The 17359-nt window shown below is 46.2% G+C and overlaps 1 protein-coding gene across 2 annotated transcripts in view; it reads right to left on the bottom strand.

Moving 5' to 3' along the window:
- LOC119011355 (ephrin type-B receptor 1-B) overlaps positions 1 to 17359 on the bottom strand; it is a 169944-nt gene that overhangs the window by 108546 nt on the left and 44039 nt on the right. For both annotated transcript variants that reach the window (XM_037084401.1, XM_037084402.1), the window contains exon 2: positions 10336 to 10400. In XM_037084401.1, coding sequence (XP_036940296.1) covers positions 10336 to 10400 — 65 coding nt within the window. The remainder of the gene's footprint in view (positions 1 to 10335; positions 10401 to 17359) is intronic.

Here is a 17359-nt window from a genome sequence, read left to right as displayed (position 1 = left end):
CACTGCAGCCTCTAAAATATGCAGTGGCATGATTGCTATTATCATTTCTGATCAGCTGTGTTATTGAATGAGGGCTGCTGTCAGGCCAGTTGCATGGGAATGATTATTTTGCGGGGCATCTGTGGCCTAGTTCCGCCTGGCTGAATGTGATGGATGGGGAGGAAATGGTGATGTCTGAAACACTCCCAAGTCCTGCCAGATCCCAGCCACTCTATAATTACAGTCGCACAGTTTGACTGAGCCCAGATAAAACTCCGTCCGCGTGAGACTCATTGAGGGGCTGCTCCCCGGCCACGCCCTCGCACCCCGATCGATGCGCTTATCGAACCGTCGTGTTAGGCAACCGAGATCGATGTTGCTGCCTATAATAGACTTTTTTTTCGTTTTGTTTTGCCACTAATGGTGGCCGTCACACCAAACACTATCTGAATGTGTGCTTGTGAGAAATTACTCCCAATTTGGTCTCATTACAGGCTCCCAAATGTCTTTTGTATGCCTTTCTTCTTAGATCCTGTAAGCGATGCAGATGATGTGGCATCGAGCACAACAGCCCACCCAGGCGCCCAGCTCCCCCCAATCCAACTTTTGTAATATCATTACCAATACTCACATTTTTCAATTATGCCGGTTGCTTTGAAGCCGGCAGCCGACCTACTGGCCTGAAGATGTTTTTAGATTGAGTCGCTAGTAAACACGAACCACCTTGATATTGTGGGAGTTGCTAAATGCAGCTTTTCTACCGTTCACACTGAAGACAACAGGCTTGAAATGAGCACACACTCACATTTCTTTTTTTCACCTGAGAAGAATGAAAATTTTAATTTTAACTGCAGGCCTTTTTTTTCGCCTCATCATTCCTACAGACGATTTAAATAAATCGGATTATTATTAAGACAAACATAAATCACAGAGATCGTGGGTGGAGGAGCTGTTTTTTTACGCGAGGTTGCTTGATGTTGTGGGTGGGGAAACAGAAAAAATAAATGTGCTAGATTTCTTCTTCTCGAGATGATTGCTGAACTGCAGTTTCGGTGATTTTAGGAATATATTTATTATACTGCACATTTATTATTTTTTGGAAACAAAATGGGGATTATGAGCTACATTGTATGTCATGGTTTGGGTTTTTTGGTTTGTTGATTTCCTTGTTTGTCTTGTACTCACCTGTGTTCCTTGTGTTCTGTTTCCCTCTAGTGTTCCTGTGCTCGTCCCCACACCTGTCTTCCATCAGCCTCATCAGCACTGTCCTGTTCCCAGTGTCTCTCCACCTGCACCTCATCCCCTCACTAGTTCAGTTTGTACTTAAGCCTGTGTTGTTTTTTGATTTGTCTGTTCCGTGCCCGTCCTGTGCTCTTGTGCTCCTGTGCCTGTTCCTGGTCTCCGTGTCCCTGTGCTCTTCAAGATTTAATGATTTGTCCTCAGTTTTGCATTCTTCTTCTTCTTCTTCTTCTTCTCCTTACTTCCTCTCTGGATTTCTGATTTTCAGATTTCACATCGGACATTAAAGCTTGGTTTTTGCCTTTGCGTGTCTGCATTTAGGTCCTATTTTGTTTAAACTGTGGCTATAAATGCCAGAACTATCCAATTATTTATTTTAAAGGCTGAAAACAAAAGGGATTGTGGTAATTTGCCCTTGTCAATCAGATCCACCCACACAGCCGATTTATTCAAGTCTTGGCTCAACACATTGTTTTACTTACTAGCATTTGAGGCTGCATGTTCAACGTGTTTGTGTTTTTTTTCCTATGCTTTGTGTATTTCTTGTGTTGATCTTTGATCTTTTTATACTCATATCCACTGTTTGTGGGCTTTGTATAGCATAGCTGCGCTTGAATGTGGTGTATGAATGAAACAAACGGTATGTAAGAATTTGCACCAGTCAAAATATACTCAAAACAAATAGGGTAAAAGCTTTAGAACCAGTGTAACCCGCATACTGCTATTACTTCATACTGCTGCTGTTAGCTAGTTAGCTCAGTTAGCTGTGCAGCTGGCAGTTTGGACTGGAAGTGCAGGGACCAGGGGAGTGTTTGTATTTACACCACTAGAACAGGAGCTGTCAAACAGTGTGGGCTGGGGCAATACACACACATCAAGTCAGACCTGCTACTTCTTTACATCCTGTTGGTAATTAGTTCTTCCATGTTGTCCCTTTAAACTTAAGTTTGAGCAGGTCTGTGAGGAATATGATTTGTTTTCTTGACTCCCGGTCTTTTCAGAATTACCATTTAAGGAAGGAAAATAAATCAACGAGGGGTTTGGAAAAACCTCCATGAAGTCAACAAGGTATTTAAAATTACAAAAACAAGGTTAATGTAATTGTGCTGAAAGAGACAGAGAGAGAGCTGTTCCTTGAAGGCTTTTATCTTGCGGTGCACATGGCGACACCCACTCAGGTACCTTTTAGAGAAACCGTGCAGCTGACATCGCCTCGGAAGCGGTTCAGTAACCAGTAGCAACATTACCCTGAATCACCCCGTGTTAAAGGCTCGGGCGGTGTGTTGTGTAGAAAATCCGAGACCCTCTCCAACCTTATGGATCCATTGTGGAGGATGTTAAGAAGGAAAGGCTAAATGATTCACCGTGGCGGTATGTTAAAACTGGAGACGTGAGATGTACCGGCAGGTGTGCCGCGAGGAGAGAAATTCTGAAAGCAGAAAAAACAGCAAGAGGGAGAGAGAGAGAGAGAGAGAGAGAGAAAAATCTACGGAAGAACAGAATTTAAAAGAGTATGAACTTAAATAATTCAGAGCGGACGAGAGGTAATGAACAGGGACAACACTACGACCCTAACAAGCGATAACGGGGGGAGTGAGAGAAATGCCAAAAAAGGGGAGCGTAAGAGTGACAGCTGTCACCCTGCAGACTCCCGGGGTCCCCTGGGTCTCCTGGGTCCCCCTCCCCCCACCCCATGGCTCCGGGCGAGGCCATTTAGGGGCAAAGCCACAAAGAGCGTGACAGCAGAGGACAGGTGAGTGGCAAGGTATCAAGGCTTTCAGGTACAAAAGGGACCCTGCCTGTCTACATGTATGTGTAAGGTGTGTGTGGGTGGGTGTGTGTGTAGGTGTATGAAAAGCCCTGCAAAGCATGACACTTGACAGCCCTATCCTCCGAACACACGAGGTGGGGGGGGGGGCTCGGGCGAAAAGGGAGTCTGAGCTCTGAGACAGACAAGCTTGAGCGAAGAAAAGCAGGGGGAAAAATAAAAAAATAAAAAAAAAACCTGTGAGTTTGTAAGAATGGGAGGATGTAAAGCCATTTCTGCCGGCTCTGTAAGACTGCTGATGTAGCAGGTAGGAGGCGCCCGGGTAGACTAACAATACCTCCACACATGTATAAGTCAGCCTCCAGCCACTCCTCTGAATTCACACCAAATTAAAGATACACTCGTTTCTCCTTTCGTTTTCTTTTTTTTTTTTTTTTTTTCTTGCCCCGGTTCTATCACTTTGTTCTTTTATTTATTCTCTGATGAAAAAAAAATGTCCTTGGTTTTCTAATACATCCAAGAGAATTCTGACTTGTGAAATACGAAGGGGGGGGGGGGGGTCCACGGGAAAGGAATCAATAATTGAGATAGCCGCATTTCAAGGGTGGAAAATAGAAACATGGAGAAACGGTAAAAGTGAAGAAACAGTGGCACAGTTTCAGAATTTAGCCCACAAACATATTCTGCTCCGTCCGGACTATACGCAACGTCTGCCTCACAAATGAGATTGGGAACGTAAATGAAATCTTACCTCGCGAATAAACAAATGCTGAGGGCTAAAATGTGATATGAGAGCGGTTCCGCAGAAAGCAGACTAACAAAATTACACGGACACACACACACACACGCAGGCAAACACACACACAATCGCTGCATTGTGATCCAAGCCATTTGCTGTTTTACCATTCCGGCCTTCACGCTGAGCAGAGATGTCTGTGTCTGAGCTCGGAGCAAATTCCGCTGTCTGGCTGCACACCTAAATCACACTCAATAACCGTGGAGGTAAAATGAAACAGGTCTCCCACTGCTATGACAATGTCAGCTGTGTGTGTGTGTGTGTGTGTGTGTGTGTGTGTACGTACACGTAGAAGAATGAATCTACAAACACATTCATTTTTCTTTTCTTTCTTTTTTTTTAAGCACAACTCATTTCTGAAGAGTTTCTAAGAAGTCGTATGTGTGAAAGTGTGAATTCTCTTACATGTATGCAGCTTCCACCTGTCTGTGTGTGTGTGTGTGTGTGTGTGTGTGTGTGTGTGTGTGTGTGTGTGTGTGTGCGCGTACATGTAATGAAGGCGCTCTTCTCACCTGGCTGCTGAAGCGCAGAAACATGACTCACTCGGTTTTTTTTATTCTTTCCCTCCTCTCATTCTATTTCAGCTTCGGTTCAGAGTTCACCTCCATCCCTCCCTCATCCCTCTTTCTTTCCTTCAAGCTCATCTTCTGTCTTTTTTCTTTCCGTCTCCGACTCTTTTCATCTACATTCAATCACTCTCCCCTCCCGTCCTTCCTCTCTACCTTTCGCTCTTTCATTTCACTTTACTGTGCTCCCTTCTGGCCGTTGAGCCACTGTCTGTCTGTCTGTCTGTCTGTCTGTCACGGCTATGAATAATTGAGGTGTATTGAGTCTGGTCAGCAGATGGTGAGATGGCTGTTATGGATCTATCTGCGCTCTTTAGGAATTGCTGAGTGTAGGCTGACACCTGTCCAGTTAAGGCCCGTGCGAGGCTTTTGCCGAAGCCCAAGGCGCAGCGGGAGGAGAGGCGGTACGCCCCGAAGACGTCTCTCTCCTCCACCAGCACCTGCACTTGTGCACGCTCCCATATGCAGGTGCAAATATAATATGCAGCGGCACATGTAGGCACTTATGAAAATGCCCGAGCACAAACAAGCCCCCACATGTGGAAAATACAACGGAGGGTTGAGCGCAAACAAACACGTCAGGGCGAGAGCGCTTCCGTCTCCGTCCCTTCTTGTGCACCTGCCGCACCAAAGGACAGAGGGATTTCTGCGAAATCTCCTCCTGATGCTTCCGTCTCACTCCCGGTGCCTTTCCCCCCGTCTGTCGTCTCCCCCAGGCAGTTATCCCTCCACGCCCCCTCTCTCTCTCTCTCTTTCTCTCTCTGCTAGCTTGGCCCACTCTTTATCCCTCTCCTCCCGGAGCCCCTTACAACCACACCAAACCTGCCCTGTTTCTCCACGCTCGACAGCACCCGCAGCCTCTGTCAGCTCAGCCACCGCTGCCCCGCCGACTGCATAACCCCTCCCCCCCTTCGGCAAAGGCTCTCACCTCAAAGCCTGGACGCCGTCTGTGACCTCCCGGAGTCACATGTCTTAACCCAAAGCTCTCTTTCCACACGCAGGCCCACAGCTCCACAGCTGAATATTGCACTTCCACACAGCTTTTTTTTTTTCTTTTTTGTTTGCCCTGTTGACTCTTACCCTCCATCACTCCGGTTCACCCTCATCCCTCCATCCCCCACCACCTCCATCCTGACCCCGCGACCCCTTTCAGCTCCTCCACCATCAAGACCACATTTCTCTTCCCGGCTTTCTCACTCTTCACCGCCCCCCCCCTCCAATCCCATCTCCCCCCTCATCCATACGAAAGCAATTTCTTCCAGATGCCCCCTTTTTTTTATCTAAATAATTCAAGAGTGATGCAGAAATAAATTAAGATAAAGAAACGGTTTGGAACTCCTCAGTGTGTGACTGCTTTTCTGTTGTTTTATAGCAGATTCAGTCAACAACGTTTTTGGTTTTACTCCAGAGAACTCGGTATGTTTAGTTAAAAGGGTCTCTTTTTAAGTTGTTATCACAGCTTTTAATGGCAGAGATGAGAGAATGGCTCACAGAAATTATAACAAAAGACATAAAGGATGATATAAAGGGGCACAGAAGGGCTCATTTTGTCTATTTGCCTTCCCCTTCTTTACCTTCATGAAAGGTTGTCCTTAAATGTCTGGAACACAAGACCCCAACTTGTCACCTTCCTTATCTCCTTCTCCGCTCGGTGTCTGTGCTCACATTATGCACTCAGACAGCCAGATTACCGCCAGATAACACGTTTATATCCAAAACAAAAGTGGGGTAGGCTCTTAAATCCCAGCCTCAGCTCAGATGGTGAGTCTGATTCACGTCTGTACCCGACCATGTATCTGACCATGAATCTGTACTCTGAAATAAGATTTAAGTGAACATGTTGTGTAATGAAGCAGCATGTGGACTGTCAGCACAGTGGCAGGCTCTGCAGTGGGTGCACCAACTCTGCACTTGTGGTTTGTTTTGGGGTTTTGTCACATGCAAAATGATGCAATGGTTGAACTTTCTGATCGTTTTCCGGTTCACTTTAAGTCAGTTAGTCAGTTGAGTGGAAAGGCTGAGCAGCTTTGGTACCAGTACATACCATAGGCTGTTGTACATGAGTTAAGTTTGTGATGTAAATGCGGTATGTTGCACATTTTTGTTGGGTTTTTGCACTAAAGTTGCTTGGGTAGGATTTTAAAAAGGCTCATGGTTTGGATTAAACAGAAAAAAAAAAAAAAAAGTTTTAATGAAGACGCTTCATTTTGTGATTATTATTACAATAACACATATTTTTACTTCCATATAAATTTTAAATAATATCCACAAATAACACATTTTAAATAAACTGTATACTGGAAAGAACTGCTTCTGTTTACCTACAATGATAAAGACGTTTTTCTCTCGTCCCCCAGGCTTTCTCCAAATAGCTGCTCAGCTCGGCTAAATATGTGAAAAGCCGACTCAATCTTTGTGCATTATTCATATTTTCAGAATCAATATCTGTTTTTATCTCACTAAAAAAACAGTGCGATGCTCAACAATTGCTCTGTTCACAGTAAAGAAAAAAGGGCAGGAGAAAACACAATGGAGCTAATTAACTGTATCAGTAAGAACTAATTCTGGTTGTGTTCTTGTACCAACCTATTATTTTATAATTTGAGCCTCTGAGAAACTTGAATTATTTAAGGTTTTGGTTCATGCGCATATAAAGACTCTTCAGGAACCTGGTGAAGTCTGCACACGACCATGAAATCATGTCGACTTCAGGATGAACTCATTTTGTCACCTAGGCTGATAAAGACAAGTGGGTGTGTCTGTAAGATGACGTTTAGAAGCAAGTTATGGTTTAAAACTCAGAACCTTCACATTCATAATCGGTGCACGTACATTAGTGAGGCCGGTGTGTGTGTGTGTGTGTGTGTGTGTGCGCGTGCATGTCATCTTTCATGTCTGCTGTGTCACATTGCCAGCTGGCAAGTTCAGGGTTCATTTGCTTTTCTCCACTCCATATTTTATTTGTCACAGGGTAACTGTCTAGGTGGGAGGAAGGAAGGAAGGAAAAAAAGGAAGAAAGGAAAGACAAAAAGAAAGAAAGACATACAGGAAGACAGAAGGAAAGACAGATTGAAAGAAGGAAGTAAAGACAGAAGGAATGAAAGACAGACAGAAAGAAGGGAAGCAAGAAAGAAAGAAAAAAGAAAGAACTCATAATTATGAAGATGAGGCAGAAAGGGAGAAATAAGACATGCGAGGGGAATATTGTAATATTGTTTGCTGTACACATCTGCTTCTCTCTGGCAGATGCAACAGTATGAGTGTGCGTTCGCATACCGCTGCAGCATTATACAATATATTATATATATATTTATTCACATGGCCGGCCCTGATACGTCCTTATGTTTACACCACCGGAACTAATGACAGCGCTCCTGCAATCCTTCAGAATTAACCCTTCAGGTCAGCAGAACGAAAACACACACACACACACACCAGACACACACATATACACTTATTTATCGCCTGACCTCGTGAAGGAGAAGTCACAAAAGGAAATTAATGAGATGTATCTAACAGTACAGGGACAACAGAAGCGTGTGTGTGTGTGCGTGTGTGTGTGTGTGTGTGTGTGTCTTCTGCGAATGTGAGAGGCGAGTTTCAGGTCCACAAACAGACAACAGTTGACCATTCAGCCGCTGGCCATAGACACATATATGCATTATTAAAACCAGTATCTGTCAGACTTGTCAAAGCGCAGTGTTTATTCTGTATCTTTTAAATTGACACCTCCGTTCACACCCCCTGCAGGCTACAGTCAACAGTTACTTTTTTTTTTTTTTTTCCCCAGATTCACCTTCAGCGATGACTTCACACTCATACAGGGATACAGTACGCTCAAATAAATGTTGGGCATCCGTATCGATGGCATTCTTACTATTAATCATCTCCAATTAACCACGTTTGACGCAATCGTCTTTAGCTCTCCAAGAACTCCATTTAAACTCTGCTGAATTCAGTGTGTGTGCATTAAGAGTTATGAGAAATCGAGTGTGAGAACTGTACATTTACACATGCTGCATCTCTCTACCAGCGAGGTCAAGGCAGCCGCGGAGTGGGGCTGAGTTCTTCCAGCGAGCTGGGTACATGAGTGTATTCTCCCTTCAGCAGGTCTCTCCTCGCCTGAACTTTTACACCAGCACAAGCTTAAAAAAAACTACTCTCAACACAGACAAGAGGCTCAGCGCGCCCGGAGGCTTTCCGAACCGAGCGGGCTTCGATGGAAATCGCACTGTGGATGTCTCCGCTCGGTACGTCTCGCTGGATATTTCTCTTCTTTTGCAGAGGAAATGATGTGACAGCCGTGTGAGGCTCCATGAAAAGAAAAAAAAAAAAGAAAAAAAAGTCATGTTTGTTCCATCTCGTATTATGTAAGAGTGATGAAATGCGCGTTGACCCAGCTGATCCTTTAAAATTAAAAGAACAACAAAAAAAACAAAAAAACGACAGAGCCAGCTTTCCAGATAAGCAGCACCGAGCAGAGGAATGATCAACATGAGAGCGGTCACGGGGAGGGAATTCTCCATGCGGTAATTTGACCCTCGGACACTATTGTGCCTGTAAATTTGGGGGACACTGAGTGGCCAAGAGAGAATCCTCAGGCACTGACGTGTTTCTGCAGCATTGAATCTCCTCAACCTAGCTGCTCTGGGACACAGATTTTGCCTATTTCCATGTCAAATTAAGCCGACCCTCCCTCTTCTCATTGCATTTAAAGCCAAAATCTTTACATTTGTGACTGGAGCAGCTGCTATTTGTTCTTGCGTGTTAAAAAAAACAGCCACAACTGGACGTTAGTGACATTGTGTGCACTTGTTTGCTTGTCATCCTTTTCGCTTGGCGTAGGGGTGTTACTTCATTTTTTGCCAGTGACCATGTCTGCCTCCAGATGTGGACCGACGACTGAAGCGGTGCAGAAAAAGCGTCTGATTCTGAAGATTTTGCGCTGTGGTGCGTTCAAGGAACACGGGCAGACGTGAGCGAGACCTCGGCTGTGAGATCAAGTTTAAAAATGGATTGTGCACACGTACGCACACGCACTGGTATTCACATAAAATGAGGACACGAAGTTACGCCAGGTTCCAGGTTGTTTTAGTTAGCGCTCCTTTGGGGAGGAAAAAAGGTGGGCTGCTACACTCTCCAGCACTTAAACAGAGCCAAAGCCCTGTTGGAGAGCATTAAAGGGCTCCCTTTATACGTGCGTAAAATGCCTCATAAAGACCCAAAGACCCAGAAAATGCAGGGAAACAGTCATTGTCTGTCCCGGATAGCTCCTGCAAGACTCCAGCTATCAGTGTTGGTCTGTGGAGCTTTTCATTGAATTATCAAATTACAGCACTGTAGAACAAGGCCTTAAAATTCTCCTTTGGTCCATTAGTGTAATAGGGCGATCATACCTTTGATACTGTGATTCTTTAATAAAAACACCAAAAAGAAAAAAAAAAAAAGAAGAAGAAAAAGAAAGGGAAACTGTTCCCATTCTGATGACCTGGCACTTTCTTCAATTTCACACTCCTTTCATGTGCATGAAAACTACCTGAAAGTTGAAAAATAGTTTCCCTAAAAATCCAGAAAAAAAAAAGCCCTGAGCGCTCTCCATCCTCTCAGCTCCTCCTCCCCCGTTTCATCCTAATATCTCCACTTCCCTGCGTAAATGTATCATTACAGTATCATTATGTCTGTGGTATCCCCCCAGCCTCCATTTACAGGGACTTAGGTTCTATGTTCTGGGGCTTACGTGGACCCATTATATCATTAAGTCATTATGAGCCAGGACAGAGAGAAAATAATACCCATAATAGGAGCTACATTGGGCTCTACTTAAGTCTATGCTCCCATCCTGCCTGCCTGCCTTCCTGCCTATTTGTCTGTCTGGCTTATCTGTATGTGCGCCGTGTTTCATGTTACAGAGAAAGTAACTTCAGAAACTGTTTTGTTTTTTTTCTTTACTCGGCATGCGTATGTGTTGGCAATGATGAGTGACTCACCCCGGAATTAGGATACGCCGTCCAGCCCAGTTCAGCCGTGGCCACCCGAGTGTCCATCACGGTCTCTGCAAAAAAAAGAAGGTAGAGGGAGAAGAAGACAGCGGTTAGCCTCAAAAAAAGCTATTTTGAGTATCATTCCACAGAGTTGAAACGCATTCAAGCCCCAGTGATCACTTGACACTATCATCAATGAACAGAGAGGAGACGAATCCTTCACGGTGTTTCATCCATCTCTGCTAGACTTCTGTTAAGACAAGAGACGTGGGAAACAAAGCCTGGGCGCTTTTTTTTTATGCTGGAAGGGATGTCTGAGAGCCGCTGTCATGCTGTTAAACACTGAGCTTTGTATTGTGTTCTCACTGCGCGAGCGTGAAACTACAGTACGTGCATCCCACCTCGCGCAGGGCGCGCTTCTGCGTGAAAACGCAGTCGCTCATGTAAAAATAAGTGGATGTTTTTTGCGTTTCTCGTGTAAGGAGCGTGTTGCATGGGACGGGCGGCGCTGGTTTTTGCATGTGCGAGGCGCTGAACTTTGTCACATTGTTTACTCGGGGAAAGCGGATTTCACAAACAGCGGAGACAGCCCCTCCGAGGCGAGGCCATCGCAGTTTGTTTACTCCTGCCGGGGACGTTCCCTGAAAATCTAGTACAGCAGAGAGGGCATTAATGAGAAGGGAAGGGAAAGACGCCTTGTGTTTCTCTGTGATTTTCTGAAAAAAAAAAAAAAAATCTCAAGATGTGCCTCGGATAGCTGTACGGCACACCGGTTGCACACAAAATGAGACGATAAATAGTTACAACCTGGCACGGAGCGCAGCAGTTTTAGAGAGGATTTGAATTTATCCATCTCACTTTGGACTTCTATTACATAAAGTGTCATATCTATGAAATATAAGAACATAACCCATTCTTGCTCTCCCGCCCCTCTCTTGCTAATCCTCAGCGACACGCCGTAGACAAATACGTCTGGCGGCTCACCCAAGGAGTTTGTCAGCCCCCAGTGTGATTAATATCTGCATTGTTGGCACAATGCATCTGGAAACCTCACACAGCTCCAGGAAAAGAAGAAAAGAAGTGCGTGGCAGGTATCACAAACCACAGGTCTTTCCAGCAACAGATACAGATTTATGGAGTGACACGTTGGCCTTAGAAGCGTAATGATAGATTCATAATTCCCCCCCGTCGGACAGTTTATCCTTTGGACTAAAACCTCCATCTTATTGAGAGTGATACCAGGGCATACTTCACATTTTTTCCTCGATTTCCCCCCTTGCCACAACATGCCCTCGGCCGCGTTTGTTGTGGCCAAACAGATAAAGAACTAGGAGGCGTAAGAGTGAACGATATGCCTGGATGATGATATGTGGCAGATAAGCTGGGTGTGTGGGAATCTTTTCCAACGAATTTACGGTTGCTGCGTGTTCTGCCTGGACATCATCCACCAACGCAAGCAAAATGGTCGGCTAGCTGCGCCCCCGCACGTGTTGCTGATAAGGGAGAAATCTCGCTCTGATCGCGCGCAAAAGGCAGAACCGGCAGACGCCGCCCCTCCTTCCACAAGAGGTTCCAGGCCTCAGCAACCCTCCATTTGACGGGAAAGAAGCACGCACACCCGCAGCTGTTGCTTGTTTGAGATCCCGCTGAACTCGCAGTGATTTGGAAATCATTCCAAATGATGGAGCACTCGAAGCCCGTCATCTGCAGTTCAAGTGGTCTTGGTTAAAAAAACGAGCACGCTGAGGATGAGTGACAAGCCACCGGTAGGCAGGAAAAGAGGCCTTTCATTCTCAATCTCCACTTACTGGGGAGAAACTGTCCTCAGACATGAAACCAATTAGCCTAGGTAATTCAGCTGCACGCACGCGGTAAAACCACACGCCGGGGCGCGAACGCTGCTCGCACGCCCACGCCGCACACCGGCCCACTCGGAGAGCAATTTTCTGTGTACACCCACAGTGACAGCCTTGTTCACACCCGGCTTCCATCAGAGTATTTCAATTTCCCTAAGATCAGCCTCGCCTTGTCTAGTTTCCCCAGCCAGCCAGCCAGCTCCAGCCTGCCCGCCCGCCTGTACGACTCGCTGTCAGCTGGGGAGATAGGAGCATGAAACAGCCCTCAGCACCAGCCAGCGTTCTGGGGACTGCCAACGCTTTCTCAGGGGAAATCACAGAAGCTTTAGTCAAATCACACAGGCAGTTGGTAGGCCACTTTCCATTTCCTTTTAAAAGCAAAGGAACCAGGCAGGAGGTGGGTGGGTGGGGGGCATGAGGAGACAAAAAAAAAAAAAAGAGGTCAAAGGCCCCACGGGGGAGGCGGCCGAGTGGTATCATGTGACCCAGCCATTAGCCGAATCTCCGAGCCGCAGATGAGTAAATGGAGTATGCTAAGTGGTTATTAGCAGCGAGGTGGGGCTCGCAGAAGGCGTCGCGCCAAAGCCGGCACACCTGTCCACCGGCACGGGGGATTTAAAGAATGTCCCCCGTGTACGTGAGTTTTTAAGTGAGCCGTTATGCGAACCATTCATCCATTTAATCATAAGTGAATTTTCGAGTGCTTTATTTCAACAGTGAGCAGCCCGAGCGTTTCAGAATTACAAGAGGCACGGTTTGGGTTTTATTGCTGAAATTGGGAGACATCGTTTCACCTGAGCTTACAAAACAATTAGGTTTCTGAGGAACTAATTATCTATTTGTGTTTTTGTTTTTTGTTTTGTTTTAATCTATTTAGATTAAATCACCGCAGGTCCATTCCATATAAAAAGATAAAGAGACAAATTAAAGGTGCACTATGTAGATTTGGGGAAGGACTTTTAATCAGAAGAGAAAGATCTCTGTTGACTGTTTTGTGCCTAAACTGTCTTTGTTTTCATGACTGAATAAACTGAATAAATGAACTGAGAACACCACAAGTGCATCATGTTTGACTTTGTTTATGTGTGGTGGACCCTGCCACCTTTCCAGAACAGCTTGTTTATCCAGTTATAGGAAAAAAAAAAAAAAAAGAGTTCATATGATTACCTCGTTAATACTGTGAACATTAAAATTCTGAGTTTGAATTTCTTCTCCCAAACTTCTTACCGCTCCTTTAATATCCACATATATTTCAGTTTTTTGCCTCCAGACCTGAAGTCATTTGCTCGAACAACAACAGAAATGATGCTGTAAAACCTGTGACACTGATTCATCTTCTCTCCTGTCTGTGGGTTCCAGTAGTTTAACTCTGGGTCACTCCTCAGCTTAGGCCGTAAAACCCTCCTAAAAACAATTATCCCTCCTTTTTTTTTCCCCATCCCCCGCCTGCGCCTTGTGTCTGATCTCGGTTATATCTAACCACATATCCCATTACTCGCCCTCCTCTTTCCCTCGGAGGACGAGAAAAGACAACAGCGCGCTGCCGTCGCTCATGTTTGGAGGGTAGCCCAGAGTGTTTGCTCCTGCATCTGTATTCTGCCTTGTCAGCTCCACCTGCGAGCTCCAATAAATTAAACACCACCAGGTTCACTAGCAGTTCAGTCGGTGGGAAAATTATTAACATAGAGGGCTTAATGTTGACTATGTCTCCGGGGCTCATAAATCCACTGGAAAACAATAGCTTGTAGGTGTCAGCATAGCCGGTCTTAAATGGATTTTAAGGGCTGCGACGCCCCGGGATGTATTGTGACGACATCGCGGGAACATTAGCGACTTTAAAACATAAAGCGAACGTGGGCTGGCTCGTTGTGTAAGGCGCACTCGGGTCGACACGGTGCCGGCGTGCAAGAACAAAAAATAAAATAACAAAGAATCCCAGAAGTCGCAAGGCCCCGATCCAAAAACCCGGAGCTCGACCGCGAGGGGCCCCACAGCGCCCAATCCCAGAAAGCACAGCTCCTTCTCATTAGCAGCAAGTGGCAGATCAATACCAAATGGTGGGCTGCTTCCACAGATAGAGAGAGAGGTAGAAAGAGGGAGAGAGAGAAAAATGAGGGAGCGAGAGGGAGGCTGCATTAAACATTGATGGGGGCCTTGCGTCGCGGATCGATAAGGCAGCCCCCTTCACACAATTACACGTCAGCAAGCGGTCGCCTGATACATCACATGGACACGCACGATTACATATCGCCAGCGCTCGGACTGAGCAGCATCTACACGAAAAAAGGTTGCAGGGACTTGACGTCCAATCTCTCAACCCCTCTTTGAGCCTTTATGTATGACTTTTATTTCCACAGTTTGCAAGTCAGAATGGAAACACGTCCCCCCGCCCCCCGTTTGTGGCCGCGTCTGTATGACTGTACGGCTGCTGGTCGATGGAACACGTGCTGAGGCGCCTCTCTCAAGCTCGGCCGGCTCCTTAGTCAATACGGCAGACACTTTCCCTTCGGATTTCCCCTTCCCCATCCCAGAGCGCCATCTTTTCCATCCCTCTATCCTTTAAAACCCTCCTTCCCCTCCGTTATCCCAGCCAGCCACCCACCTTCACCACGTCCTCCTGTTCAAGGATGCTGGTACACTTTGTAATTCAATGAGACAATCATGTCCAGATGCTGGACGCCGGGCCGAGTGGGGCCTTCTCTTTTGTGATTGCAGCAACAAACCGAAATAAGATCCGAGGGGCCTTGAATGACATTATTTAAGAGGGTCTTATCTTTTTTCTCAGAAATGGAATCAAGATGGGAGGACAAAGAGAAAGAGAGAGAGAGCGAGGGAGGGGGTATCGAAGGGAGAAGGCAGACAGAGGGAAAGGCAGGGATGAAAAAAGCGAGTCGGAGAAATCAGCGGGATTGAAATGAGCACTTAACAATGATGAAGCCCCACGGAAGCCTGCTGAGCCTGGCATCTTAATACGGGGGCTGAAAACAAAGTGACAAACAAACAAGAGCAGAAGCTGCAGCGTCGCCCAAACTAATCAGACGTCCACTCGGGGGGATTTGTGAATAAAAATAAAAAAGAAGAAGAGGAACATTTTTGACAGAGTGGAGCGTTTTTCTGAACAAATCGTGCGGATGTTTGTTGCACGGACACGACACTCCTCACTCGCCGAGCCCTGGGAAATCACACACACACACACACACTCACACACACACTCACAAGAAAAAGATTGTTTATTGGACTGGAAGGTAGGAGCAGCTCAAGTCCAGCACGGTCGAGAGCGTTGAGCTGATTTGAAAAGCTGCGACTGGGTTATTTCTTTCTTTCTTTTCTTTTCTTTTTTTTTTGTACGGCACGGCACCGCTCCAGGGCAAAGAGAATATGAAAGAGGTGATGTCTTTGATTGAGTCACCGTGTTCGACAGAGGAGACAATCCCTGCAAACAGATGTGAGACTTCTTTTCTAATCTGCGCCACACCAAAGCGGTGTCACTCGGGCTGAAGGGGGGGGGCTTCGCTTTAAATAGAAGATACAGAGCAGTCGACAGAAATAACGTCAAGAGGAAATATGTTACCCCCATGTCTCTCTCAAGACGGAAAATGACAATGTGGCTGATTTGAAAATTGAACAGAAAATAATCTGCCGTCCTCGGAGACTCTGGCGTCGAGTGATGGGACACGCGAGTCCCCCTCGACGCTGAGCCAGAGACAGACTCAAATGAACAGGCTCACAAATCACAGATCGCACACACACACTATCACACGCAACACGCACAAATGTATTAACAGTCTTCGGGGCGCGCAGTCGCTCGCTCTGGTGGCGTGAAAATAAAATCCCCAGCATGAAAGGAGACCAGGTCAGTATCAGAGACGGAGAGAGAGAAAGCCAAGAAAAAGATGAGAGGAGATACAGAGAGGAGAGGAGGGGAGTGTTCCGGAAGCCAAATGAGATCAGCAGCAGATGTTGGGAAGAATGCCTCGCAAGATGGGAAGAGGGAAAATTAATAAACAACGTCGTATCGGCAGGACCTGATGAAATTATCCGATCACCGCAGCAAGGTGACATCTTCGCGCGGCCCTGCACATCTGGGCCGCCACGTCGCACGGAACTTCAAGATTCAACCTTGCAGCAGCTACGCTCGCTCTTTTTCTCGCCAACTATTACCGGTCTGCGATGGCGCTGCTGTGGAGGGGAAGCGGTGGGGGGAAACACAACAGTTAAAAGTCGAAACCTGGAGGTTGGTGACAAACAAACCCCACGCATCTCAGTGGTCAGCCGCTCACGGAGCTGCAGGCTCAACATCGAAATAGCACGCTTAAACACATCACTTCACACCTTCCTCCCTCCCTCCCTCTCTCTCTCCCCCCTTTCTTCTCTCCCTCTCCTGGTCAGGGGAGAGAGGTTAGGCACATCATTTGCATTCATTAACATTACATTAGCAGACAGAGTGATCTTTAGAAACCAGGCTGCCGGAGAGTGTCATCTTTAATTCATCATAACCCCACCAACCCACGCCCACCTCCCCTCACTCCCTCTTCTTCACCTCCACCTTCTTCTCCTCCCCCTCTTCCCTCTCTCTCTCTCTCTCTCCCATCTTCCCTTAATCCCAGCGCATCCTTTCTCCTCCTCCTCCTCCAACTCCTCTTGGCGCGTTTCTTCACTCTCCATTTACCGCCGTCTTTCATCTTCCTCACATTCCGTGCCATCTCTCTTTTCTTTTTTTTTTCCCCCCCTCTTGCCTTCTCGCTTCCATTCCTTCCCCTTATCTCTCTTTCTCTCTCCCTGCCGCCTGTTAATGACAGGCTACAGGGGGAGATTGATCTCTCCTTCCCTTGCATGAGCTCTATGCAAGATAGGAAGGAGAGGGGACACACCCAAAACACACACACACACACACACACACACCAGTCAGACATCTGGCTTCACCTTATTCATATTATAAGCATCAGTGGGGCAGGTGAGAAACATTCAGATCTCAAAAAAAATAGGGAGGATTTTGAAACCAAAGTGCGACCCCCCCAAAAAAGAGATTCAAGGGTTGTGCTTCCTGCATCCTGATCAAATTTAAAGTAATAATGATAAAAAAGTAAGTTAGATGCATTTTTATGTCACATAATTTAAACTTCACTTCCCAGAGAACAACGCAGAATAGCTAGCCCCCGAGCGTACACTTGTAA

Source organism: Acanthopagrus latus, chromosome 21 (assembly GCF_904848185.1).
Source record: "Acanthopagrus latus isolate v.2019 chromosome 21, fAcaLat1.1, whole genome shotgun sequence".
Classification (NCBI taxonomy): Eukaryota; Metazoa; Chordata; class Actinopteri; order Spariformes; family Sparidae; genus Acanthopagrus; species Acanthopagrus latus.
This window is presented reverse-complemented; position numbering and strand designations above follow the sequence as displayed.